Below are 26,656 nucleotides of genomic sequence, written 5' to 3' on the forward strand. Positions count from 1 at the left end.
CCCAGACCTGGGAGGGGAGAGTCAGGTGCTGGGAGACACTCTCTGCCCCCATCCTGTACCCTTACAGGGAGCCCCGAGGGTGGGGCTGGGGGCCAGGCTCCTTCAGTCTGGACACACTTGACAATGCCGTGCCAGCCCAGACAATGGCTCTAGGATAAGGCAGCCCTGGTGGGGTGGGAGCTCCTAAGAGGAACTGGGGCCTGGGCCCTCCCTTACCTTTGTGGAGGAGAGCCACGCAGGGGCCTCGCTTGGCCTGGCCCAGCATCAGCACTTCTGTGACCACCTCTGCCAGACAGCGGGTCAGCTGGGGGGTGAAGGGTCAGAAGGGGAGGTTGAGGGCTAGGGCAGATGGGGGGCCTGAGAGCAGGGGGAGGGTTGGAGGGGAGACAAAGGATCGTGGAGGGGGCTGGGCAAGGGGCACCAGGGCCCCAGGGAGATGAGGCGGGACAGGAGGGCCACCGTCCTCACCTCCTCCTCGGAGGGTCTCGGTGCCAGGGGAGCCGCGGTGGCTGTGGAGGAAGGACAGGGGTGCTGGGCTCCTACTCCGGGCGCTGTCCCGGGTGCTGATTCCAGCTCCGAGGTCGTCCCGGTACCCACAAGTCCCCTCCCCAAGCCCCCCTGCCAGGTGCGCCGTCTCCACCTGGAAGCTCAGCCCACGAAAGCTCTAGTCTGGCCCCGCTGGGGTGCGCCGTCCCCCGCCCCCGGTCACCCGATGTCCCCCGCTCCCCAGGCTGGCCGGGGGGCGGGGGGTGTCGCCCTGGTCTCAGGCGCTCACCCGCCCCCGAGCAGCAGCGCCAGCAGAGGAAGGCAGCAGTAGCAAGAGCGGCACGGTGGGCTCGCGGCGCTGCATGGTGGGGCGTCCGGACCAGGGTCCTGGGCACCGTGCGGCCGGGGTGGCAGCTCCTTATAACCCGCGCCCCCAGTGGCCCCCACGGGAGGAAGTGACGTCACCACCACCCGCTCCCCGCCAGAGGGAGGGCAACAGCTGCGGGGCGGAGACCCGTCTGAGACCCTCAATTATTCATGGGGGCCCACTCCCTGCACCCTCCCCTCCAGCTTCCGGCCCCTGAGCTCCAGCGCGGGGCGGGGGGTGGGGGATTCTCTGCCCAGGTAAACAGGGTCTGATGAGCTTAAGGCCCCACTGGGAGGCAGGACCTGGGTTTGAATCCAGAGGCAGCCACTTACAGACCAACCTCAGGCAACTCCTTCCCTTCCTTGGCCCATTTTCTCCTCTGGAAAGTGGGTCTCATAAATCTTCCTCAGAGCTGTATCTGGGCCCCACCTGAGTCCCAGCTCCTCCACTACCAGCTGTGCAGCCCTGGGACAACTGCCTAATCTAAGACCTGTTCCTCACTTGTGAAATAGGGCTGGTGACAACCTACTCCAGTTTGATGGGGAAGATTAAATAAGTTAATGCACATGTTAGCTTGGGCAGTGCTTGGCACTGCGAACTACACAGGTCCGAGCTCCTTCATCCCAGTCATTTTTATTGAGCGCCCATTACATGCCCAGTCCTCTTCCGGACCCTAGTGCTACAACAATGAATGGGGCTACTAGCAAACTTCCCTGGCCTCTTGGAGCAGACATCTGAGAATGGGGAAACAGACAATACTCAAGGAAGGAGGCTGCGCTGCATCACAGTACAGCAGCGTAGATGCTGAGTGCTGGGGTTTTTACTTTGGCCAGGCTGGTCAGGGAAGTCCTCTCGGAGGAGGTGACATTTGGGCTAAGGCCTGAGTGACAAAATGCAAGCAATCACACAAGATCTAGGGGGAGAGCAGCCAGGGAGCGGTCTAGCAAGTACAGAGGCCTGAGTTGGGAATAAGTCTGAGAGTGAGAACATCAAGGCAGGTTGCGGGGGGTGGCCAGAGCACGACAGGGAAGAGGCTGGTTGAAGAGGAAGGTGGGGGGCAGGTCACGTGGGGCCCCGTGGACCATGGTGACAGCTTGTCCTTTCCCCTGAGATGGAGCCACAGGAGGGCTCTGAGCAGGGAGGGATGTGACCCAACGCAGGTGTCCACAGGGTCCCTCTGGCTTTGTGTGGGGAACAGGGAGCAGGAAGATGGCCAAGAGACTGCCGCAACTCTCCAAATGGGAGATATCAGTGGACAGGCCCAGGGAGGGGCCAGGGACGAGAGGGCGAAGGCAGGTTCTGGAAATATTTGGAAGGAGGAGCTGCCAGCATTTGCTGAAGGACGGGATGTGGATGTGGAGAGGAGAGAACAGTCGAGGATGACTCTCAGGGCTGCGGCCTGAGGAGCTGGGAGAGCAGTTCCAGGTACTGAGACAGGGGCACTTAGGGGAGGAGCGAGTTCTGGCTTCACTGAGTGTGGGCTGCTTCCTGGACCCCACCCGGAGCTGGGGAACGAGGGGCCAGGTTGGACGTGAGGTGCCACTTGTCACAGAGTCAGGGGAGAGGCCTCGGCATCCTCTCAATTCCTTCAGTGGCCCCCAAGCGACCCTCCACGTGCTCTGGGGATGCTGGACACTTCTGGCGTGGTCCCTGCAGCCACAGACCCCCTGAGGATTCAGCACCTCTGAGCAACAGCCCAACATCCCTAGCGAGTTGGCCAGGCCACCTCCCTAACTCACAGACCCACAAAGGCCTTTGTTCCGACCATTTATTGGGGTACTTTGTCTTAAGCACTGAGGGTGGGAAGAAGGAAGGAGGGATGGAGGCCTCCTCTCCCTCTCCTCCCCCCATCCCTAGAGCCTCCAAGTCCCCTTGGAGGAACCACTGCTTCCCAGCGCAGGCTGGGAGCTCCAACGACAACAGGGTCACTGACTGATCCCGAGGAGTAGGGGCATAGGAGTGGTGGACCCTGGAGTCCAGGGGCCCAGGCGGGGAGCTGACATGAGGAAGGCAAATGTCGGGATGGCTCAGGACAACAGGTCCCAGGGGCCCAGCGACCCCCTAAGCTCCAGGAAACAGCGACAACCCTACTGGCCAACGAGGATGAGTCCTCAGCTCGAGGCAGGCTGGCCCGGGAGCCTGGGCTTCTGGGGCTGGTTGGGGCCGATGTACTGGAGAGGCACGTGGGTGGGGGTCGTGATCCGATTGGTGCCGAGGTAGGGCTGGAGGACAGAGGGCACGAGCACCGAGCCATCCTGGGGAGAGAGCAGGCCTCAGGCCGCTGCCCTGCCAGCCCTGCAGCCTCCGCCTCCCTGTGTGAGATCCTCCCGTGGCCCCCTCACCTCTTGCTGATTGCTCTCCAGGAGCGCAATGAGGAGGCGGGGGACAGCGCAGGCTGTGGCGTTCACCTGGGAGAGGGGCACGCTCAGACCCAGCTGCCGGCCGGCCCAGGGAGGGGCTGAGGTGGTGGGCCCGGGGCGCCGGGGCACCGGGGAGGGTGGGCGAGGGTGTGTGGCTCACCGTGTGGGCGAACTGCAGCTCCCCGGCCTCCGTCTGGACCATGACGTGGAGGCGGCGGCTCTGGAAGTCCGTGCAGTTGGAAGCACTGGTGACCTGGGCATGGGGTTGGGGTGGGCTGAGAGGATGGGCCGTCGGCGGCAGTGGGGTCCTCTTTCCCACCCTGTGGCCCCGCTGGGCAGGGGGCTCACCTCGCCAAAGCGGCCTCGGCCCGGCATCCAGGCCTCGATGTCAAACTTGCGGTAGGCGGGCAGGCCCAGCTCCTGGGTGGGCATGTCCAAGACCCTGCAGCCCAGGAGAGAGACATGGCAAAGGCCAGCGGGTGAGAGGTGGTGGAGGAGCGGGGCAGGGGCAGGGGAGGCGATGGAAGAGGAGGCAGCCAAGAGGGAAATGCAAGGGATAAAGGAGAGGACAGTGGCAGAGGGGAGGAGGGGGCCGAGCCTCTGGGCTGTTCACCGTGGCCGTTCTTCCTTCTATAACAGGATCACCCAGCTAAAAGTCCACACTTCCCAGCTTCTCTTGAAAGCTCCGTGTGACCGACAGGGTGCGAGAGGAGGTGGGGCTTGTGACGTCCAGTCACCCCCTTAAAGGGAAGGGGTGTGCCCCCCCCCCCCCGGTGAAGAGCCATCTTGGACCACCCAGACGAGGCAGCACCCTAGGGATGGGGAGCAACAGGAGGGAAGGGGCCTGGTCTTGACACTGGAGTGCCCTGCGCAGCTCATGCGGCCATTATGATCCTCTACGGGATTTTATAGATTGATAGGTAGACGGACATCCTATATGTAATCGTAACACAGGCAAAAGGGGGCAGAGGGAGAAGAGGTGGTGAGGATTTTCAAGAGGGGGGAGCACCTAGCCAGCCCTTCCCTCCCTCCTCCCTCACCCCCACCCTCTGCCACCCACCTCAGCCCCCCGCCCCTCCCCGCACCGGAAGTGCAAGCCCAGCTCTGTCAGGATCTCCATCTGAAGGGACAGGAACTCCTCCAGCAGCTGCGAGCTCTGCTCCAGCCCAGGGCCTGTCACCCCGAACATCTCCACCTGGGGCAGGGCGGGGGGCACAGGAGTCAGGAGGCGCTAGGCTGTCGGGCTTGACGGGCTGGGGCGCTGGGCTGTTGCCAGTCCTAGCTATGCCAACCTTGGTGAAGTGGTGCACTCGATACAGCCCCCACGGCTCCTTCCCCGTGTCTGTTTCCGCCCGGTAGCAGGTGCTGGAACAAACCATCCTGGGGGCGGGGAGGCAGGGTAGGTGGGGTCAGGGAGAGGAGAGGGAATGTCACTGGTGGGGACAAGGTCTAAAGGAACTGGGCATCACCTGATTGGCAGGTCCCTGAAGGCCACGGAGTGGTCCATGAAGTAGCCTGGGAGGAGAGGACAGAATGGGTCAGCCAAGGCCACCATCCATCCAGCCGTAGGAAACCTTTGTGACAATTAGAGAAGGTGTCCCCTCTAGCAGACGCAACCTCAAGTCAGGACGTGTGGCTGGATCCTCACCGTACCACTGTGCAGTAAACAACCTACACAACTGTACATGTAGGCCCTGGGGTCGCTGAGATATCCTGGGCGTGCAGCCATCACCCCCCAGGAGGCTCCTGGCTGTCCCCTTTCGATCCCCTCCTGCTCTGAGGACACTGGAGGTGTCCTCACCCCACTCTTGCCCCCAGGTAGGAACTCACCTGCAAGTCCCACCTCTGCTGTCCCGGCCAGGTTGAGGTCTTCAAAGCGGGAGGGGTCGATGTTGTAAATTTGGGATGGTTTGGCATTTGGTGTCATCCCACAGCCTTCCTGGGGAGGTCAGGCCACAGAGGTTAGGGGACAGGTAACCTGGGTGGCCCCCATTCTGCAGTCACAACCCCTATTCCTCCCCTAAAAGCATATGGAATCACCCTGAGCTCCCTGTTATGGCCTGACCCCCTCAACCCAGCCCCAGGGCAGGTTCCTCGGGGGAGTCAGGCTGGTCTCTCCACCTGGAGCCCTCAGAGTGGGGCCTGACACACGGCTGGGCGTGGGAAACAGAGGGTCCTCACTCACAAACACAGCTCCTCGGAGAAGGTCTGGCACCGTCATGGGGGTGAAGCCCTGTGAGGGGGAGGGGAGGGGTAAGGAGCACAGCCAGGACCCCCACCAGACCCCAAGCTCAGGCCTGAAGAAAAGACGCGGCAGGGTGGGCCAATGGCTCCCCCGTGTCACTCCAAAGTCCATTTCACTTCAGAGGAAATCGAGGCAGGCCTGAGCAGGGGGCTTGGAGCTGGACCCGGGGTCCTGGGCCCCTGTCACTGGGGCCCCCTCTGCTGGTGCTTCCTGGTTTCCTCACTTGGGTATACCACTTAGGTCTGACCATGTCCCTCCCCTGCTGAAAGCCTTCTGTGGCTCCCCGGTGCCCTCAGGAAATGTCTGAGTCCCTCACCATGGCCAACACCCCCTGCATTCAGCCCTTGCCGACCCCTCCAGTTTCAACGGATGCTGTATTTCCCCAACACTCCCTGTACACTGCAAGCAGGCAGTGAGGGGCAGTGGTTACAGGTGCGGCTCCACACACTAGCTGGGAGACCCTGGCTAGTTACTCCCTCCTCCATCTTTAAAGGGGATAATAATAGCACTCACGTCATAAAGTTGTCCTAAGAATTAAATATGTCAACAATACATGTAAAGCTCTGAAAACAGTGACTGGAGCAGAGGTCACCCCCTCCTCTCCACCCTGAGCCTTCAGAGCTCAGCTTCAATGCCACCCCCTCCAGGCAGCCCTCCCATCCAGGCCCATACCTGGTGGATGAGCTTGTTGAGTGTGAAGTTGACCAGGCCGTGCTGCAGGAGGGCCCCAGCCCCGCGCAGGTAATAGGAGCGGTGGCCAGACACGTGGGACAGACGCCTGGGAGACAGATGGGCAGACAGGCGGGGGCACGTGGGCCAGGGCTGGTGGGGGAAGAGGGGGACTCAAGCACCCCGGGGCAGAGGCCCAGCTGCCAGGCGGGGAGCCGGGCATCAAACATTCATGCCGGGCAAGGCCCTGGCAGTTCCACATCCCATGCTGAGCCCAATGAGGCGGAGCCGGCAGCCGGCAGCCAGCTGTTGGGTTGGGAGGGCTGGGCGATGGGGGCTGGGAGGGGGCTCACTTCTGACGGATGATGTCGAGTTTCTCAGCTATTTCCAGGTGGCCCCGGGGTTGGAAGGAGAAAGCTATATATGGATGAAAAGCAATGGGGTAAGAGGGGGAGGAGAGGCAGGGAACAGGGACAGAGAGACAGAGGGTTAGAGGAGAGCGGAAGGAGAGGAGGACAGAGGGAGGGAGAGAAAAGGAGAGAGAAGAGAGGGGGGGGAGGAAAAAAGACAGATACATGTGTGCGTGTACACACACACACACACACACACACACACACGCACACACATGCGAGACACGGTGAGAAATGAGAAAGCCCTGGGGCTCTATAGGCTCCAGCCATGGTCCCAGACCCCAGGAGCCCCCGCCCCCAGCCTGGGGTCCCCCGGCCTGGGCTGTGGTCCACCTGGCTTGTCTCCAACCACACGGAGCACTCGGGCCTGGCTTTCGTCCCCAACGGGCTGCAGGGAAACAGTGGGTGTCACTGGGAAGGTAGCACTAGGTGGACACCTGGCCTCCCCCACTGCCCAGCGCGAGGCTCACCACGTCTGGATGGGTCTGGTTGGGCAGCCTCAGCGCCCGCAGGTAGAACTGCTCCTCGAGTTGGGCCTCCTTGGGGTACAGGAGCATGAGTTGCTTCCGGATCTCCCGGCCACGTGCCCGCAGACTCTGATATTGGGGGTCCTGGGAGTGGGGCAGGCAGGGTCAGCCCAGGAGCGGGTGGGGTCCCTCAACCAGTTTGACCCTGATCCCGGCTAGCCAACCTCTGTGGTGGATGTTTGCTGCTTCTTGTTTTGGCTCAACATCTTGAATTTCCTTTCAGGAACCTCCCCTCACCACTACAGGGCATGTCCACAGGGACATGACTCTGGCCTGGTCTACTAGAACATTCCATCGCTTTGACCATAGTGATTGGCTTAAAGACAGGCACATGACCCAAGACGAACTCACGAGAATCAGCCCCAGGGCTGTTGTCAGGAGAACCGTCCTCTCTGCACCAGACCCTGCCTCCCCTTGCCCCAAGGGGAGAAAGCTGGTCAGGCAAGAAGAAGGAAGCAGAAGCAAATGTGGGCCAGGACCTGGATCCAGCTGTACCTGAAGCCAGTCTTTTTAGTTTCATGAATCAATAGAGCCTCTTGTTGTTACTTCCCTTACTCCTATTTGAGTTATGTTTTCTATCACATACAATGGAGACTTCATGGCTGATAATGGGATCTTTGCTGCCCACCCCTCACCAGGGACAGGATATCAACTCCCTGGAGTACCTGCTGCACTTGACTGTGGTCCTGGTTTACCTGTAGAAAAGAGAAGGAGGGGGTGATTACGTTGATGAAGTTGGGGATGGGGAGGAGGGGTGAAAGGTCAGGGCCAGGGGATCTGAATTCCTTGCTCTGCCAGTGCCTGGCTGGACCCTCCTCCACTCTGTGCCTCAGTTTCTCTGTCAGTAAAGCTGGGAGGAGGCAACGTAACATAATAGTAATCATGCCTGCAGCTCCGTTAATTGAGTGCTGCCTCATGCCTGGCCATGTGCAGAGGACTCTCATATGATCCTATTTCTTCATCACCCACTCCGTGAGTTTCGCGCATCAGTGTGATCCCCGTTTCACAAATGAGGAAACTGAGGCTCGGAATGGTAAAGTCTGTGAGCATGCATTTGGAGGCCTGAGACCAAGGGTCTGTGATACTCTGAACCTTCTGTGGTCCTGAGCACCAGAGGGAATCAGGCAGATCTGGGTCTGAATGTTGGGTGCCTACCAGCTGTGTGCCCTTAGGCAAATCTCTTCCCTTCTCTGAGCCTTGGTATCCTGGTCTGTGAAATGGGCTGATAACAGGAGCTCCTTAGTAGGGCTGTTGCCTGGCTTCCTGAGAAGATGAGCTAGTGCTTACTGAACATGAACTGTGATCAATTTTGCTGTTTTCACTGGCTGCTTGCCTGCGATGCATGTAGCCCAGGGCCTGGCAAGACACAGCAGGTCACTGGGAGATGTAGTTAGGGTTGGGAGAGTGGTGAAAAGCTGCCCGAATGCCTGGGTGCCAATCCCACCTCTCATGCTTCCTAGCTGTGAGACAGGCACATTTTAACCTCTTGAGGTCTCGGTTTCCTCAGCTGTAGAACCGGGTTTGTATTGTTCCTGTCTCACAGAGCTGTGACGATTAAGAGTGAGGAAAGCACCTAGAACAGTGCCTGGCAGGCAGCGATGGCTATGTACATGTCTGCTATTATTACGATGATTGTTTTTCAGCCCTCTGTGGCAGATGCTTTTGGCTGTCTAACCCAAGACCATTTGCCCTCCTTCCTCCTTCTAGCCAGAGACCCCTGACTCAGTTCACCCTCCCCTGGGTAGCCTGCAGTTCAGGGAATGTGGGCCCAGCCAAGGTTGCCTCTTGTCATTGACTGGTGTGGCTGTGGGGTGTCTGGACCCATGAGACATGAGGGGACTCTGCTGGATGCTTCAGGAAAGGTCTCCCTGCTCTTGGAAAAGGCACTCAAGCCAGAGAAGTCCTGTTTTCTGCCTCTGGCAGAGACATGCCAGGAGACGCTGTACTACGGCAGCCACCTTGGGGCCCTGAGGGGGCAACTGAGGTCAAATCTACATGGTGAAATTGCAGGTGGAGAGAGAGGGAAGGAACCTGGGTTAGGGATTCTGGGGAGAGCTGCTAATTCATCAGTCCCAGGGATGCCTGGCCCTGGGTGGCTTGTTGTGTGACATAATGAATGTCCACATCCTTCACGTTCCGTAAATTGGTTTTCCTGTTACCTGCAGCCAGAGGCATCCTACTGCCACGTCCCCATCCCCCCAGGACCCCCGCGCTCACCAGCAGGGCCCGCACGGCCTCAGCCACGGCCCCCTTCTCTTCCTCCAGCCTCCGGATCTGTTCCCGCTGCTGCCTCAGCTCCTGCCATGTCGAGATCTGGGGGTGGACACAGGAGGGAAAGATGTGAAGTGGCCACTGTCCCCTGACCCTTCTGGCTGGAGCCTCGTCCCCTCAGCCCCCTGGACCAGCAGTGGGGTGAGGTAGAGACCACTGACTGTCCCCCAGTAGCCATTCTCCCCTCCTTCCCTTCAGTACTTGAACCCCCTGATATTTATCCGGGCACGCAGCTGCCCAGAATTAAGACACACTCCCAGGGCTCCCCTGGTGGCGCAGTGGTTGAGAGTCCGCCTGCCGATGCAGGGGACACGGGTTCGTGCCCCGGTCCAGGAAGATCCCACATGCCGTGGAGCGGCTGGGCCCTTGAGTCATGGCCACTGAGCCTGCGCGTCCGGAGCCTGTGCTCCACAATGGGAGAGGCCACAACAGTGAGAGGCCCGCGTACCGCAAAAAAAAAAAAAGATACACTCCCAGCCTCCCGGGCAGCTACATGTGTCTGTAGGCCCAAGATTGACCAAGGGACATGAGTTGAAGTGGTAGGTGTCACTCTTGAGTTGCCTCCTTAAAGATAAGCCCCCATACTGGACTTTCTCACTCCCTTTGGACTGGACGACAGACCCTGAGGAGAGGTGAACAGGACAACCCCCTAAGGGATGCAGAGCACTAAGATGAAAGGACCTGGGCGTTGGGGGACGTGCAGCTGAGCCGCACTTACCTCTTGCCTCTCATGTGAGAGCAAAACAGCCTCTGTCCTATGGGGCGGCCATGGCAGCTACACCTGCACTCACCAACCCAGCGGGGTCAGGAGGGGCGGGAGAGATCCGGCCCCCCCCAGCTCTCCCTCCTTGGGCACACCTACTGCTTTGCAGTCCCTCTGTGAGCCCAGATCCCCGAGCAAAGCCCCCTGTCCTCTCTGGCTGCAGTTTTCGCTTCGACAAAATGGTGCGAGCAACACTGTCCTACCTCCCTGGAAGGGAGACGGGAAGCCAGAAGGGGAGAGACGGAGATCACAGGATGGTTTGTCACCCACTTGGTGGCTCCCCCTGGATGTCTCCTGGACACCTCCCAGCTCACCGTGTGCAAGAGTGACTCTGGGAAAAGTATCTCCCCCACATCTCCTCCTCCTCCTCAGGGACAGCCCCACTAACGCCCACCCTCCACCCCAGCCCCGCAGCCAGGTACCACGTCCTGACCTTTCTGCCTCATGAACACGCGTCAGATCTGTCCTTCCTCATCTCCCCACTCCTGCCCCACCCCAGATCCCATCACCTCCCACCAGAAGCCCTGTGGCAGCCTCCTGGCCTTCACGCTCACCTTCTCCAGTCCAGCCAGAGTTCTTATACAATCCTCTCCCGCCTGAGAGCACCCTCGGCCCCCAGTGCCCCCAGGAACAAACTGCATGCCTTGCTACTGCCTGCCAAGCCACACGCCATATTCCCCTCCATACTTATGCCCTAAGGAAGTGTTTTTCAAGCTTTGGAATGTGATCCGTTTGTGGGTTATAAATTTAACTTAGGGTCTCTAAACCAGCACTTTAGTAAATTGAGGTAAAATATACATAAAACTTACCTTTTTTTTTTCCCAACAAAAGGTTCACATGTTTATTGCTGAGCTATACAGTGAGGAAAGATCAAGAAAAGAGGAGACAGCATCAAACACAGGCAGCTGTTCCAGACACTAGTGATGTTCTGATAATGTGTGCCACTTCATATGTGAGGCTCCTTATAGGCCCAGCTTGGTTCTTCTCCAATGTCTTCTCTTAGAGTTGTACCTGATTTTATTACCAGTTTTCATTCGAATCCATTGGGGAATGGGACGATTCTGCTTTTGTTTCTTGGCCAGGAATCGCTTGATCCTGAAAGTCTTGTGAGAAGAAATGGTGAGGAGCAAATCCAACCGCCAAAACTTACCATTTTAATAATTAAAAAAGTATTTTAAAAAATTTATTTATTTTATTTATTTATTTTTGGCTGCATTGGGTCTTCATTGTTGCATGTGGGCTTGCTCTTGTTGCGGTGAGCGGGGGCTACTCTTCATTGCAGTGCGAGGGCTTCTCATTGTGGTGGCTTCTCTTGTTGTGGAGCACGGGCTCTAGGTGCATGGGCTTCAGTAGTTGTGGCACGTGGGCTCAATAGTTGTGGCTCGTGGGCTCTAGAGCGCAGGCTCAGTAGTTGTGGTTCGTGGGCTCTAGAGTGCAGGCTCAGTAGTTGTGGCGCACGGTCTTAGTCGCTCCGCGGCATGTGGGATCTTCCCAGACCAGGGCTGGAACCCATGTCCCCTGCACTAGCAGGTGGATTCTTAACCACTGTGCCACCAGGGAAGTCCTTTAACCATTTTTTAAGTGTACAGTTCAGGGAGGAGGGATAAATTGGAAGATTGGGACTGACCTATACACACTATATAAAATAGATAACTAATAAGGACACAGGGAACTCCACTCAATATTCTGTAATGACCTATATGGAAAAAAATCCAAAAAAGAGTGGATATATGTACGTGTATAACTGATTCACTTTGCTGTATAGCCGAAACTAACACAATATTGTAAATCAGCTACTCCAATAAGATTTTTTTAAAAAGTGTACAGTTCAGTGGCATTAAGTACATTCATATCGTCGTGCTATCATCATAACTACCCATCTCTGGAACTTCTTTACATTCCCAAACTGAAACTCTGTACCCATTAAACTTTCTCCCCTCCTGCCCCTGGCAACCACCATTCTACATTCTGTCTCTGTGAATTTGCTCCAGGTGCCTCTTACAACTGGAATCACACAGTATTTGCCCTTTTGTGACTGGCAGATTTCACTTAGCATAACGTCTTTAAAGTGCATCCATGTTGTAGCATGTGTCAGAATTTCCTTCCTTTTTAAGGCTGAATGTTATTCCACTGTATGTATTTACCACATTTTGTTTATCCATTTATCCATCAGTGGACCCTTGGGTTGCTTCCACCTTTTGGCTATTGTGACTAACACAGCTATAAACATGGGCATACGAATATCTGAGTCCCTTCTTTCAGTTCTTTTTGGGAATATATCCAGAAGTGGAATTGCTGGAATACATGGTAATTCTATGTTTAATTTTTTGAGGAACTGCCATAAATTTTTTTTTCTTTTTTGAAAAATTAATTAATTAATTAATTTTAAATTTATTTTTGGCTGCGTTGGGTCTTCCTTGCTGTGCACAGGCTTCCTCTAAGTTGTGGCGAGCGGGGCTACTCTTCCTTGCAGTGCGCGGGCTTCTCACTGCGGTGGCTCCCCTTGTTGCGGTGCTCGGGCTCTAGGCGCACGGGCTTCAGTAGTTGTGGCACACGGGCTCAGTAGTTGTGGCTCGCCAGCTCTAGAGCACAGGCTCAGTAGTTGTGGCACATGGGATTCGTTGTTCCGCGGCATGTGGGATCTTCCCGGACCGGGGCTTGTATCCGTGTCCCCTGCATTGGCAGGCGGATTCTTAACCACTGCGCCACCAGGGAAGTTCCTATTTTTTTCTTTTTTAATTAACTTCTCTGAGCCTTAACTTCCCCTCTGATAAAATAGGGGAGATAATGGTACCCACCTCATAAAGTTGCTGTGAAATTTAAATGAGACTCATCTGTATAAAGCACTTAAAATAGGATGGTAGGGGGGTCCAAGAGAGGGCTGGGAGGATTTGGGGTCCTCATCATCCTCAGCACCCCAGCAGGGTCTAGAAATGCGGTGACCCTGGTTCTAGTTCCCCAGCATGTAGTATTATATAAGTGCTAGCTTTATTGTTATTAATAATAATATTCACTGCCTTTTTCTCAACATCTGGAACATAACAGGGGCGCTCCCTACATATCTGTTCAAAAGCACATTCATTCATTAAATAACACTATTTAACTGCCTGCTACCTGTGCAGTAGGTGCACAGCTCTACCTCTCATTCTCCAAAGGCAAGAGGCACCCCCCCCACACCGCTGATTCACACCCGCCGCCGCTGATTCACATCCCTGTCCCCCATTTTCCTTCGTGGCCTTAGGATAAGCCTGGCATGAGGTCTAAGCACAGAGGACACTGGCAGACAGTAAGTTCCTAACGCAGAGTGGGTACCCAGCACGCTTTATGGGGCAGGAGCATCATGGGTATCTAGACAGTAGGGCCTTAGCACTCTGGCTAACCGGCACGTAGTTAGGTGCCAAGTACAACACGTTGGCTAAACTTGGGAAGGAACTAAAATTCCTGCGATAAGACCGTCCCCTGCTGGAGAGTTTCTTGCAAGCCCATTTCGTCCGTAAAACGAACAGCCAATAGACAAAGCGGCCCAGCCTCGCAACCACCGGCCGGCGCAAGCGCACTCACGATCGCGGGCAGATCCTCCGACCGCAGCTCCCCCTTGCGGAGGTCCAGGGCGCGCGCGGCCTCTTCCGGGTAGGCGCACAGCGGCTCCATGTCCAGCTGAGGGAGCGCGCTGTAGCCTTCACGCGCATGCTCGTACAGGAGGTTCCGGTCTCGTCTCTCCGTAGCAAAACTTCTCCTTGGGCTCTGGTTGCAAACGCAGCCTCCCCGGAGCCGCAGGCCCCGAGCAGCCACCAGAGGCCACAAGCGCCGCACTACGGGCGCAGCCATCTTGGAAGGGGGACAAAGAGTCACGCATTCTTCGTCCCGCCCACTACGCGTTTAGACTAATTGCAAAGCAGCTATTCTCGGGACTAGCCAATCAGAGCCTGGAAGGGGTGAGCCCTCTCCCATGCCTCAAGAAAAAAGATCAGCGAGAACAGTTGACCGAGATTGACACTGTCGTTGCCCAATCGTCGTCTGTTCCCCGCCCCTTCAGTGTACGGGAGAGGCAGAACCAGCCAATCCCTGCCGGGATAATCCCCAGACCTTGCTAGACGCCGGATTCGGCGTGTCTGTGGACCCGGCTAGGGTCGGTAAGGTCGACAGAGTTCTCGGGTGCTCCAAACTTCCCGGGCCTCCTCTCATTTTCTAGTTTCCTTCTGTTTGTGAGCGGGGGCGGTTGGGAGAGCCTATTCAGAGAGCCTATTCAGAGCAAGACTAAATTTACGGAGGGATTTTCTGGTAGCAGCGTTAGGGGTTGTGGTTATACAGTGAGAGGAAATTCCTTAGATTTAACCGGAAGGCTCCGAGAGCGGGATGGGAAGAACTTGGACCCTCCCCCGGCTACGGCCACTTTCCCCTCCTCCTACTTAATGAATCTGTTATCCCCTAACACAGGGACGCTGCAGGCGGCGGGATGTCCTGGTCCGGCCTTCTCCGTGGCCTCAGCACGTCCCTAAATCATGGTAAGTGGGGGGCTTGGGCTGCAGAGAGGAGGCTGCGTGAGGGTTATTTCCCCTGGGACTTGTGTCCCTCTGCCATAGCCCCGAGGGAATCAGAGTTTTAAATCAGGGTTGGATACACGATGGGTTTTGGCGGAGCTGGGGTTGCAAGGGCAAGAGGTAGGAAGTAGCATTTAGGCGTCTGGTGGGTCAATTATTTTTTTCAGCAAATAATATTAAATACTTCCCATGGGTGAGACATCCAAGCAAGACTTTGAAGTCATTCATTCAACTGACGTTTTCTTTTCCTTTTTTTTTTGGCCGAGCCAGACGGCTTGTATGATCTTAGTTCCCTGATCAGGAATCAAACCCACGCCCCTTGCACCCTTGCAGTGGAAGCGTGGAGTCTCAACCACTGGACCGCCAGGGAAGTCCCCAACTGATGTTTTTCAAGAGCCTACTACATGCCAGGCAGCGAGAGGGACACTTTATTTGTGAACCTATTTCTTCCACAAACATCAAGTGATTCTCCTGGGCCATGCCCTTATGAGAAATATTCCACTCAGTCACTGCAGACCTTTATTCACCAAGGGTCACAGGACTGGACAAGACAGATCTGTGCCCTGCTTGGGGAATCTGGGCTGGCTTGACATGCATATTTCATGGAAGCCTCTCACACACGGTGCTCAGGAGGGAGACCTGACTGTGGTGCCCACCATACAGATGAGGACACTGAGGCACTGAGAGGTGAACAGTTTTGCTCAAGGGCAGACCAGTCGGAAGAGACTTCTAGGAATGTCTCATCCTCTCTGAGGATTCTGCTGTAACTTGAGGCATACGGACCCATGGAAATGGACTGTGGGGCCAGGACCTGCCCTGAATCTGGAGGGGAGTGTGACGTTTGGGTGTGAGAGGGCATTCGTGCTAGTGACACAGAGAGAGGATGCACCTCACAGCTCTGGCCTGGGAGCTCCAAGAGGACATGGCCCAGGGTTGTCTCAGTCACCACTGTGTCTCCATTATTGATTGGGGCCAAGACACAGTAGGTGCTCAATGAATGTTGAAGAGAATCCGGTTGTTGGAGTCGTTTTATGTCGTATTTCCTGTCTATGAGCACATCCTGTCATCGCCCTTAGAACCACATTCCTGCCCTTTTCCCCCACCTGCCTTTCCTCTCACTGCACTGCAGCCACACTGCCCTCCTTTCTGTTGATGTGTTTGTGGACACGGGCTGAGGCTGGAGCAGGGATAACGAGGGGGCAAGTGAGGAGATGAGGTCAGAGAAATAGCTCGCAGACCATGTGGGGCCTCGTGGTGGGGCCTCGTGGGCCCCCAGGGGGGAATTTGGCTCTTACCCTCACTGATATGGAGCCACAAGAGGGCTCTGAGCAGGGGAGGGATGTGATCTGACCCAGGTGTCCATAGGGTCCCTGTGGCTTCGAGTGGGGAGTCGGGAGACCTGGGAGGAGGAGGAAGGAGGACAGGAGAGTCCAGTGGGAGATGGGGGTGGACAGGACCAGGGTGGATGCCATGGGGGAGGGAGAACAGGGATTCTGATCAGTTGTGAAGGTTCAGTTGACAGGATCTGCTCACCGGGATAGGAGTGGGTGTGACAGGAGGAGGAGGAGTGACACCTCCCAGGGATACCCCTTAGGGTCGCTGTGGAGCAGCATGAATTAATGTAGGTATGATGCATAGAACAGTACAGGACACAGTGGGAGCCTGTTTGCGTTTACTGTTGTTTAAACAGCATTAAAATTAATGTCTTCTTTGCAGAATAAAATGAGTTAATTCATAGAAAATGCTTAAAATAGAACCTGACACGTGGTGGTTACTCCATAAACGTTATATTACTCTCAGCCGTGAGTACCCCTAGCCGTACACAAATGCAGCCTGGCGAAGTGCTTGGAACGGTGCCGAGAACACCAGAGCACCAGAGCGGAGTGGCTGATGCTATTATCTGTTCGCTGGGATAATAACCGCCGCCCCCACCCTCGGCCCTCCCTGTTGTGTCTCTCCAGGCCTAACCCTGGCCCCGCGGCCTTGGGCCACGCGTCCCATGGCCACCCTGAACCAGATGCACCGCCGGGGGCCTCCGAAGCATCCGCCTCCGAAAGTGGGCCCCATGGAGGGCCGGCCACAGCTGAAGGGCGTGGTCCTGCGCACGTTCATCCGCAAGCCCAAGAAGCCCAACTCGGCCAACCGCAAATGCTGCCGCGTGCGGCTCAGCACCGGTCGGGAGGTCGTCTGCTTCATCCCCGGAGAGGGCCACAGCCTGCAGGAGCACCACGTCGTGCTTGTGCAGGGCGGCCGCACGCAGGACCTGCCCGGCGTCAAGCTCACCATCGTGCGGGGCAAGTATGACTGTGGCCACGTGCAGAAGAAGAAGTGACTCCCTCCCCACCTCCCCCGGGACACGGCGGCTCGGGGCCCCTGCACTGTCCTTGGGAAGCTAGTACAACTCTAGAAGTAGCTGGTCGTGGTTCAAAGCCTGGCCGCCTCTTCCATCAGGACCACCCTTAACCCCTAGTGGTCCTGGGTGTGAATCAGAAAAAGGGCGCCCCCCTCCCAACACCCTTGGTTTCCATATTGGCGCCAGGGACCTCTTCTGCTGGGACAGGACACTGTAGTGCCATCTACTGGGAAGGGGTTGCAATAAACACAGAGACATGCGCCCCCCCACCCCCACCCCCTTGTGGTATTTGCCCTCTGTGTGGTCTTGGGCACCGATTTCCTCCTGCAGAAAAAAATAGCTCCGCTTGCAGTATCACCTTTGTTGGGTTTGGTGAAGATTAAACTGGGTGCTTTATGTGTATAACACATGCGATGGCCACTCTGTTTTAAACTTTGGAGTTAGTGGGCAGCACTGAGGCCCAGTTCCCCTTCCTGCAGGCTGAAGGCCTGGGCACGAAAGCCCTGCTGTCAAGCTTCCTCATCTGAAGAGTGGCAGTAATTGTAATGTTGGCCATGAAGGGGTGTTGCCAGGATTAATGGTGTGTGCTGCTCTTCTGTTATTCTCAGACTCACACACACCTGGGTTCAGATCCTGCCTCCACCTCTTCCTTGTTCTGTGACTCCGGGTATATTTGCTTCCCCCTCTGGCTTCAGTTTCCTCCCTTGGAGAATGGCACTGAGAGTGACGGCTGACCTCACCCGATCACGTGCTTGGCCGTGTTAGGTTTTAAAATTTGGGAGCTGAGCTTGTATCATCAGGCTTTGGAGCCCAATGTCTGGTGTAAGTCCGGCTTCCCCTGTTTCCTGGCCAGGTGATGCCGGGCAGGCCTTTTAAACTCTGAGCCCGTTTCTGTCTGGACTAAATGGCAGTGATGACAGTGCCTCCGTGAGAGCTGCTGGGAGAACAGCTGAGATCGGGCACAGGAGCTGTTGGGTGAGCCCTTTTAGCCCATCTCTGGGTCCTCGAAGCCCACCTCTGTTTCTTGCATGGCACTTAGCACACCTGAAGTTCTCACGATTGGAAACATCCCACAAGGCCTTTTAGGATCGGAGCTAGGGGCAAACAAATGCATCGATTACAGACAAAAATCCCCCATCACCTCATGCTTAGCGCCGATTTTATTGAGCGAGCTTGTTGGCTGCGCTCAGTTAGGGAAAGGAGAGCTTTCCTTCACAGCACACCTTGCTCCTGGGGTCCATCTCCAAGCGGGCTCAAGTGTGGAGAAAAGGAGGCTGTCGCCTGACAGGAGGTGAGGGGCCCCTGAGGCAGGGGCAGGAGGTGGGGGTGGAGGATACAGTTTGGGGGTCAGCGCAGAACTGGCCTCAGAAATTCTGAAAGAAATGGCACCAGTCTGGCCCAGAGGGGAGGTGCTGATGGGCGTGGTGCTGGAGGAGGTTGCACGGGCCCCACTGCCGAATCCCAGAGACTCCCCAAAACAACAGGAAGAGTTCCCTTTGAGGCTGCTGTTGGTCCCCTCAAGGACCTCTGCTCCCTGCCAGCAATCACCTTGCCCCAAAAGAGTCCTTGTCCAAGATTGTCAGCAGCTTTCCTCTCTTTGAAATCCTGGTTTGGCCTTTTTTTGGCTGTCAACTGATATCCACACATGTGAGAAAAAAATTTGCAAGTAAACTACAGGTCTCCGAGTTACTCTTTGACACTCCCCCTGGGAAGCTGGGGAAGCAAGTGACCAGCCTGGTTGGATCCCTGGTTTCTCGAATAGCATGGGGGCCACCATGCTGAAGCAGCAGCAAGTGGGGTTCACTGGAAACATTCCGGGAACAGGCTACACGGGACCCCCACTGTCCCCGGGCATCCTCCGGCTCCTGGCTGCAGAGCCGACCTTGATTGACGACGGTGTCTGGCAGATGGCAGTCTGTCCCGGAAGGCTGGATCAGGTTGGTTAGCTAGGACAGGCGGATCCTGACCCTCACGCTGGAGTGGGTCACGAGGGCACCATAGTGCCCCACCCAGGAACGCGTGTCTCTTCCATACTGCTCGAAAGACACATAGCGGATGCCCTTGCCAAAGTTGGTAAAGACATGGGAGACCTGTGCAGGGAAGGGGAGTGAGGGAGTGAGGCTCCATGGACTTCTCTTCCTCCGCAACCTCAACAGATATTCCCCAACACCAAGTAGGTACCTGGCCCTGCTCCAGGCGCTGGGGATATAGCCGTGAAGAAAGCAGCCAAAAGATCGTATCCTGGCGAAGCTGAGAGTCTAGACTGTGACGCTGAAGACAGATGGGGGAAAGGGCGGAGGAAGTACTGCAGGAGGGTGGGATTGTAAAGTAAGGGCCCCAATGAGATGACAGAGACCTGATGGGGCGGGGGAGCCAAGTGGGGATCTGGAGTGTTCCAGACAGAGGAACAGTCAGTGCAAAGGCCCTGAGGTGGCAGTGTGCCTGGAGCAGAGTGAGGGGAGAAGTAAGAGATGGGGTCAGGGAGGTAGGGGGCAGATCGTGGGGCCTTTGAGATGTGCCACGGAAGGACTTTGGCTTCTGGCTTTTTTCTTTTTTTTTCTTTTTGGCCATGCCACTCGGCATGTGGGATCTTGGTTCCCCTAACCAGGGATTGAACCCGCGTCCCCTGCAGTGGAAGCGTGGAGTCTTAACCACTGGACTGCCGGGGAAGTCCCTGGCTTCTGGCTCTTTTGTTGTTGTTGTTTTGGGTTTTTTTGTGGTTTGTTTGTTTGTTTGTTTGTTTTTTTTGCAGTACACGGGCCTCTCACTATTGTGGCCTCTTCTGTTGTGGAGCACAGGCTCCAGACGCACAGGCTCAGCGGCCATGGCTCACGGGCCTAGCCGCTCCGTGGCATGTGGGATCTTCCCGGACCGGAGCACGAACCCGTGTACCCTGCATCGGCAGGCGGACTCTCGACCACTGCACCACCAGGGAAGCCCGCTTCTGGCTTTTTAATCTTCTTTAATTTTTTAAATTGAGCTAAAATTCACCTAACATAAAATGTACCATTTAAAATTGTACAATTCAGTGGTTTTTTTGTTTGTGTGTGTGTGTGTGTATTCGTAATGTTATGCAATCATCACCACTATCTAATTCTGGAACATTTTCATCACCCCAGGAAAAAAACCTCGAATCCATTAGCTGTCACTTCCAATTCCTCCCTCCCCCTATCCTCTGCTAATCTATCTGCTTTCTGTCTCTATGGCTTTGCTTATTCTGGAAATTTCATATAAATGCAGTCATACAATATGTGGCCTTTTGTGTCTGGCCTTTCACCCAGCACAGTTTCCAAGGCTCACCCATGCTGAAGTGTGAATCTGTACTTCATTCCTTTTTATAGCTGCACGATAGGATGTTGGCTTTTGCTCTGAGATGTAGCCACGGAAAGGTTACAAGCAGGTGAGATCCGTGGTCTGACTCACCTTTTTTTAAAAATAAATTTATGGGCTTCCCTGGTGGTGCAGTGGTTGAGAGTCCACCTGCCGATGCAGGGACGTGGGTTCGTGCCCCGGTCCGGGAAGATCCCACATGCCGCGGAGCGGCTGGGCCCGTAAGCCATGGCCGCTGAGCCTGCGCGTCTGGAGCCTGTGCTCCGCAACGGGAGAGGCCACAGCAGTGAGAGGCCCGCGTACCGCAAAAAAATAATAATAATAAAATAAAAATAAATTTATTTATTATTTTTGGCTGTGTTGGGTCTTCGTTGCTGCACGCGGGCTTTCTCTAGTTGTGGCGAGCGAGGGCTACTCTTTGTTGCAGTACTCGGGCTTCTCATTGCGGTGGCTTCTCTTGCTGCGGAGCATGGGCTTTAGGCGCGCGGGCTCTAGACTGCAGGCTCAGTAGTTGTGGCGCACGGGCTTAGTTGCTCCGCGGCATGTGGGATCTTCCCAGACCAGGGCTCGGACCTGTGTCCCCTGCATTGGCAGGCGGATTCTTAACCACTGTGCCACCAGGGAAGCCCCTGACTCACTTTTTAATACGAGCTTTCTGGATGCTGAGTCTGTGTGTTGGGTTGGGGGTGGGTGGGAAGAGATCAGGAATGGAAACCAAAAGACCACCTAAAAGGTTACTTTGATAAGTGAGGTATGATGACCCTGACAGTTTAGGCTCAGGAGCCAGCCTGGGGTTGAATCAGGCCCTGCACGCTTTAGAGTGACTTCGGGCCAGTCACCTAACCTCCCATGCCTCAGTTTCCCCAACTCTAGAATGGGGATGGAGCAAGGACTTTGGTTCACTGCTGCATTTCTAGCAACTAGAGCATGGCAGGCACACAGTAGGTGCTCAAAAATGTCTGTTGAACAACGAGGCCATTGTGCTAATGAAATGAATTAATGGGTGAAACTCTTGGGCAGGCCTGTAATAAGGGTTCAATGATTGTTAGCTGTTGTTATAGATACCCAGCAGTGCTGAGAGCAGAATTTGAGCAGGGTGAGAGGTGGGTGTGCCTTTGGGTCAGGGAAGGTAGTCTGGACCCACCTGTCGGCAGCCTCTTTCAGTCCACTGAAGGACCGGGTTGGGTGATGCCGAGAACTTGACCACTTCGTTTTCGTACATGTCCAGGAGGCGGACCCGGAGCCGGTAGATGCAGCCGCAGTTCTCCCGGGCACCCCACCTGCCGGGTGGCAGTGAGCCTTGATAGCCTCACCACCCGCTCAGGTCTCTGGGTTGGGGACGGCGACTGAGGTCTGGCCTCCCTGCACTTTGATGAGGTCAGGCCTGGGAACCTAGCGGGAGGAGCCTAGGTGCCCCTGGGGTGGAGCCAGGGCCTGGGGGAAGAGCCTGGGTGCTCCTGGGGGCAGATTCAGGAGGCTTTGGGTCAGGTGTATATGGAGGGGGGTGGGGAGGTAATGGTGTTCTGGGGAGGAACCACAGCCTTGGGGAGGAGCTTGAGGGTGTAGGAAGCTGGGGGCTCTGGGCTCACCAAAGCTCCGCCCCTCCCTGGCTCTGCTACTATGAGAGCATCACTTCCCCTCCGTCAGCCCCACTGTGAAAGGGGCACAGTAGCAGTGCCAGCCCGTGGGGTTGATGGGGGTGTGAAATGACTCCCTTCTACAGAACTGCTGCCACCACGGGGGGTTCTCCACTCACCAGTCGGCCACACAGATCTCGATCTGGGAGCTGTCGAGCAGCTCCTGCCACACACCCTCCATCACCAAGTCCACAAGCTGCCTCTTGAAGCACCATCTAGGAAGAGGGGATGATAGGATGGGTGGGGGGGTGGAGAGTCCCATCATTCAAGTCAGCCCAGAAATCACCTCCTCCCAGAAATCACCTCCTCCCAGAAGCCTCCCCTGACTACCCTGTCTAAAGCAGCCCATCAGGGTTGCTCTACCAGACTAGATGTATGATGGGCCGTGCAACCCCACTGGCCTCTCAGATCCCCTCCACCCTTCACTCTGCTGCAGACTCCAGGAGGCTGACTGTATGCAGGCCTGCCCCTAATATTTGTGGGGACCAGGACATGAATACAAATGGAGGCCCACATACTAGACATCTGAGCAGAGAATTCTGGGGTCTCCTCAAGCACCAAGAGGCCCATGGTCTAAGGCTGTGTTGCCTGTATGGAAGGGTCTCCCTTACCCTCTACTTCCTGTTGGGTCAGCCAATGGGAAGCTCCAGCAGCAGATAGAAGGGAGAAGAGAGTGAAATCAGGGTATTTATTCTCCTGGCTCCCTCCCAAGGGATCATCGTGGGACTGTTGTATTTCTCAACGAAAGGGCCCTCTCCACAGTGCCCCCTCCTCCCAGCCTTCTCTGTCTCCATGTTTCGGTAATTGCTTCCTCCCCTTACCCCTGCCAGGCCTAGGGGTGGTAAGGTCCCTTCCCCCCACTGTTACTAGCCTAGAGTCCTGTAGTATCTCTTGTGTTCTGCCTGCACCTTTGTAAACAGTCCTTCTCCTCGAATTTCAATGTGCCATAATAACAGAAATAGTGATTTATCAGAAGAACTGATAAATTGACCAGAACTGAACAGAGTGCTCAAGGACAGACCTAGGTTTGTATGGGAACTTCATAAATGATACAGGTGGCACCGCCATTCCATGGGGGAAGGGAAGGATTCTTTAGTAGATGGTGTTGGGAAAACTGGCTCAATATAAGGAGGGGAATAAAAAGAAAACTGGATCCTTACCGAACATCACATTCAAGGTGGATTAAAGATCTAAATGTAAAAGATAAAACTATGAGGTTACTAGAAGAGAGTATAAGAGAACACTGTTAGGATCTAAGGGTAGGGAAGGATTTTTTAAACAAAATTTCAAAAAACAAATTCTAAAGCAAAAAGATGAATTTGATCATATGTAAATACCAAATAACACCATGGACATAGTTAATGCAGATGGTAGAGTGGGGGATTTCTATAATGTCCAGGATGGACAAGGGACTGACAGCTAGAATATACAAGAAATACTTGTATATCAATGAGAATAAGATATCAACCTTAATAGAAAATGTGAACAGGCAATTTTCAAAAGAGGGAATCCAAAAAGCTAACAAGCACATGAAGAGATGTTTAATTATTAGTAAACTGAAACATGCAAATTAAAATAACAATGAGATATCCCGTCACCCCTAATATACTGGTAACTACTAGAAAGCTAGATGCCACGAGAATGGTTGACTGTGGGGGGAGGGCACAAGGAAAATGGGTATGGGGTATGAGGATAAAGAGAATCAGCCAATCAAACTGTTTTTATGTCTTCACAGCATTTATCACCATCAGAAGCTCTGAAGTCAGACTACCTGGGTTCGAATCCCAGCTCCACCATTTATAATAATGGTATTTGTGTCATAGGGTTATTGCCAGGATTAAAAAATTTACATGTAAAGCATCTGGCATAGAGTAAGCCCTCTAAATGTTTATTATGTTGTTGTTTTTATTTTACTGTTTATGCGTTTAATGGCTTCCCCAACCCTACATCTAAAATGCAAATGAAAAAAGAGCAGGTTCCTGATCTTTCTGAATTTTCCTTGTGTCTCTGACATACTGAATAAATGAATGTGGGAAGGAGAGGCTGAAAGTGGGTGAGGGTGAGGATGAGGACGGTAGGGTAGGGTCCCCCTCCCTCGCACCAGGGATCAAGGGCCACTCACTCGAAAGAAGTCACGAAGCAGGTCTGGGAAGGAGCGCCCGGCACCAGTATTAGGTTCTTTTCCACAGCCCAGCCATTCCCGCCGTGCTCCACCTCCCAGCCTCTGAAGCCCTCTGTGAGATATAAAAGGGTTGAACACCAGGGATTCGCCCGCCAGCTCGCCCCGGAGAGAGCCCGCCACCACCTAGCTTGCTCCGCCCACCAGCTCCTCCCTCCCAGCAGGCTGTATTCGTGGTCCCACCCCACAACGGCGTCACTAAGCCCTGCCCATCCACTCAGCTTCTCCCCAGCCTCTCTAGGCCCCGCCCCCTGTTCTGCCTCCCTCCACTCTCAGACTACTGGGCTTCAATTCTGGCCCCGCCCCGGGCTCCTTACACCACCGCTTCCGGGCCCCTCCTACCTTGGCCCCGCCCACTCACTCAGTTCCCCTCCCCACAGCCTCTCAATACGACCTTATATGTCTGTGCAAGCTCCGCCCCTGCCAGCACCCAATCGGCTTCTCCCCAGGCCTCCCCTGGCTCCTCCCCCTTTAACCGCGCCCACCTAATCTACAGTTCAAGCATAGCTTCCCGGCCCAGTGCACTGGATCCTTCTGCTCTGTCTCGCCCAGCCGTCTTGGCTCGCTATACGGCCCACAGCCCCTGGCTCCTCCCACGCAGTTTCCCAAGAGCCTCGACCACATCCCCTGGCTCCCGGCCCCGCCCCAGTCTGCTTCACCCTGGCCGCGCCCACTCACTCCACCTCGCTTGGGCCCCCAGGCCACACATCCTTTTGGTCTCTTTTTTCCCGCCCGTGCTGCTAGCCCCTGCCCCCGGCACCCACGCTCTCCGCAGGAGTTGAAGATGAGGTTGCGGCCGAGGGGCGCTCTCAGGCAGTATCGCGCCAGGGCGCAGAGCGGGAACTCTTCCTCGTCCTCGCTGTTGGGCGGGCAGCCCTGGGCCACCGCGTAGAGTGCACGGCCCTCCGCGCTGCGGTCGCGGGCCAGCTGCAGCAGCCACACGGTGGGCCCGTCCACCACGTCGCGCCAGGCGCGGCACACTGGGCGGCAGCGCGTCACTAACGCGCGCGGTGGCACGTGGCTCAGCACCTGCACGAGCAGCTCCGGCGGCAGCGCGTCCAAGGCTATGGGCGGGTCCGCGGGCAGCCGCCGCCGCGAAAGCCGGGCGCCCATCTCCGGCCGCCAGAGTCCTGCAGGTCGAGAGGGGTCGGCGGGTCAGAGCAGCCCGGCCTCCCTCCACCTCTCCTTCCAGGACGCAAGTCCCCTGCGACTTGACCGTGACCTCACCAGGTACACGGGCGACCGGGGGACTGCCATAACCAAGAAAATCCAGCATCTGTTTCCTGCCACTTGGCTCTGGACGGGGACCGGTTTCCCCCCACCTTTCCCCCTCAAGCAGCAAACCCCTGGCCTGATCACGACCCCACCAGGACTGCTAACCACGACTTCTATCTCTGGCCGGTGCACTTGTGTCTGGCTAAGCACTTTACATATGACCATATGCACACTGAAGACCCATGAGAAAAATCCACCGAGGAGGAAACCATTTCCACCCCATCCCCCAACCTGTCCCAACCCTCGGGCCTTTGGAATCCAGGACCTGTTCTTCAGCAAAATGTATTTCCTCAGTCTCTTCGCTGAAGATTGTCACATTCTTGCTCTAACCAGAACCCAGCTGTTCTGTGGGCCTTCCAAGTGGGTAAATCTCCTTGCTCCCTGGTGCTGTTTCCAGAGATCCTCCCTCCATCCTCCCCCAAACGCCGCAGGTATGAATCTCATCATCAGGGTAGATCGTTTGTCACCTTGTCATCATCATCTGCTGACCCAGATGACTACCCCTCACTTCTCCATGATTTTAGCTCCAGGCTCACAGCCACTCAAGCTGCTCTTATCAACATTCTTGGTGATTTCCATATCCAGGATGACGATCCTTCCTTCTGCCACGAGGCCTCTCTTGTTCCCTGACCAGCTGTTCTTCTAGCCCCTCCATCCCGTGGTCACACCTACACCTTGTCTCAGTAACCACAGCCTCTTCAGAGCCTCAGTCTCAGGCTTCCCACTCTCCACACATCACCTCCTCTCTTTCCAGCTCTCTCCCTCCAGTGCCCTAGACCTACCCCCACCACACACACAGTCCTTCCAACCCACTATGATCTCCCATCCTTTGTCCCTACCTCTTTTTCACCGCCCCACACCCCCTCAAGTCCTCAGTTCTTCCTTATCCAGCTTAAATTCCTTGGTTAATCATTTAAAACATTCTTTGCATACACCCTTGCCTCCTCTGGCTTCCTCCTACGCGTGCCCCAGTTAAATCCAGCCCTCCACCTACCTGTGCCTGTACCCACACAGTTTAGAGCAGCTGAAGAACAACACACAACTCCACTGGCTGGTCTCACTTTAAGTTTGTGCACTTGATGCTCAAGCGTACCCACAGTGCTGCCTGGCAATCAGATTACATTTCTCTTATCCTCTTGCTCTTCCTCTCTGTGGATAACTATTTCACACCTTCTCCCCTATCCCCAACACATCACACTTCCTTCCACCTTTTCACTCTCTCTTTGCTTCTTATTTACTTATT

The 26,656-nt window shown here is 55.6% G+C and overlaps 4 protein-coding genes across 4 annotated transcripts; 1 reads left to right on the forward strand and 3 right to left on the reverse strand.

Moving 5' to 3' along the window:
- Window positions 1–2,835: 2,835 nt before the first annotated feature.
- SARS2 (seryl-tRNA synthetase 2, mitochondrial) lies at window positions 2,836–13,926 on the reverse strand (the record flags this gene model as incomplete). Its single annotated transcript, XM_079723835.1, has 16 exons — window positions 2,836–3,108; window positions 3,196–3,261; window positions 3,374–3,466; window positions 3,562–3,655; window positions 4,299–4,408; window positions 4,506–4,593; window positions 4,683–4,728; window positions 5,044–5,152; window positions 5,399–5,446; window positions 6,131–6,236; window positions 6,481–6,544; window positions 6,871–6,925; window positions 7,008–7,148; window positions 7,730–7,759; window positions 9,282–9,377; window positions 13,660–13,926. The coding sequence occupies 16 exons, from the start codon at window positions 13,924–13,926 to the stop codon at window positions 2,965–2,967; spliced, it is 1,557 nt and encodes a 518-aa protein (XP_079579961.1). The 3' UTR covers window positions 2,836–2,964.
- Window positions 11,015–11,949, reverse strand: LOC307066202 (large ribosomal subunit protein eL39-like; the record flags this gene model as incomplete). The annotated part of the gene is made up of 2 exons (XM_079723302.1): window positions 11,015–11,243; window positions 11,944–11,949. 2 exons carry the CDS (start codon window positions 11,947–11,949, stop codon window positions 11,061–11,063), a joined length of 189 nt encoding a protein of 62 aa, XP_079579428.1. The 3' UTR covers window positions 11,015–11,060.
- Window positions 13,927–14,226: 300 nt separating the features above from the next.
- On the forward strand, window positions 14,227–17,397 carry MRPS12 (mitochondrial ribosomal protein S12). The gene is made up of 3 exons (XM_079724311.1): window positions 14,227–14,231; window positions 14,536–14,603; window positions 16,601–17,397. Exons 2-3 carry the CDS (start codon window positions 14,555–14,557, stop codon window positions 16,969–16,971), a joined length of 420 nt encoding a protein of 139 aa, XP_079580437.1. The 5' UTR covers window positions 14,227–14,231; window positions 14,536–14,554; the 3' UTR covers window positions 16,972–17,397.
- Window positions 17,398–17,772: 375 nt separating this feature from the next.
- On the reverse strand, window positions 17,773–25,251 carry LOC307065911 (F-box only protein 17; the record flags this gene model as incomplete). Its single annotated transcript, XM_079722922.1, has 5 exons — window positions 17,773–19,082; window positions 21,467–21,602; window positions 22,079–22,174; window positions 24,082–24,193; window positions 24,903–25,251. The coding sequence occupies 5 exons, from the start codon at window positions 25,249–25,251 to the stop codon at window positions 18,939–18,941; spliced, it is 837 nt and encodes a 278-aa protein (XP_079579048.1). The 3' UTR covers window positions 17,773–18,938.
- Window positions 25,252–26,656: the final 1,405 nt, after the last annotated feature.

This window comes from Hyperoodon ampullatus (genome assembly GCF_949752795.1).
Source record: "Hyperoodon ampullatus genome assembly, chromosome: 18".
NCBI classification, from domain to species: domain Eukaryota; kingdom Metazoa; phylum Chordata; class Mammalia; order Artiodactyla; family Ziphiidae; genus Hyperoodon; species Hyperoodon ampullatus.

Excerpts from the sequence above, each read along its gene's own strand:
- MRPS12 (XM_079724311.1), top strand. The coding sequence starts at position 14,555 with ATGTCCTGGTCCGGCCTTCTCCGTGGCCTCAGCACGTCCCTAAATCAT. Across the intron at positions 14,604-16,600 it reads CAGCACGTCCCTAAATCATG|GCCTAACCCTGGCCCCGCGG; the intron begins GTAAGTGGGGGG and ends GTGTCTCTCCAG.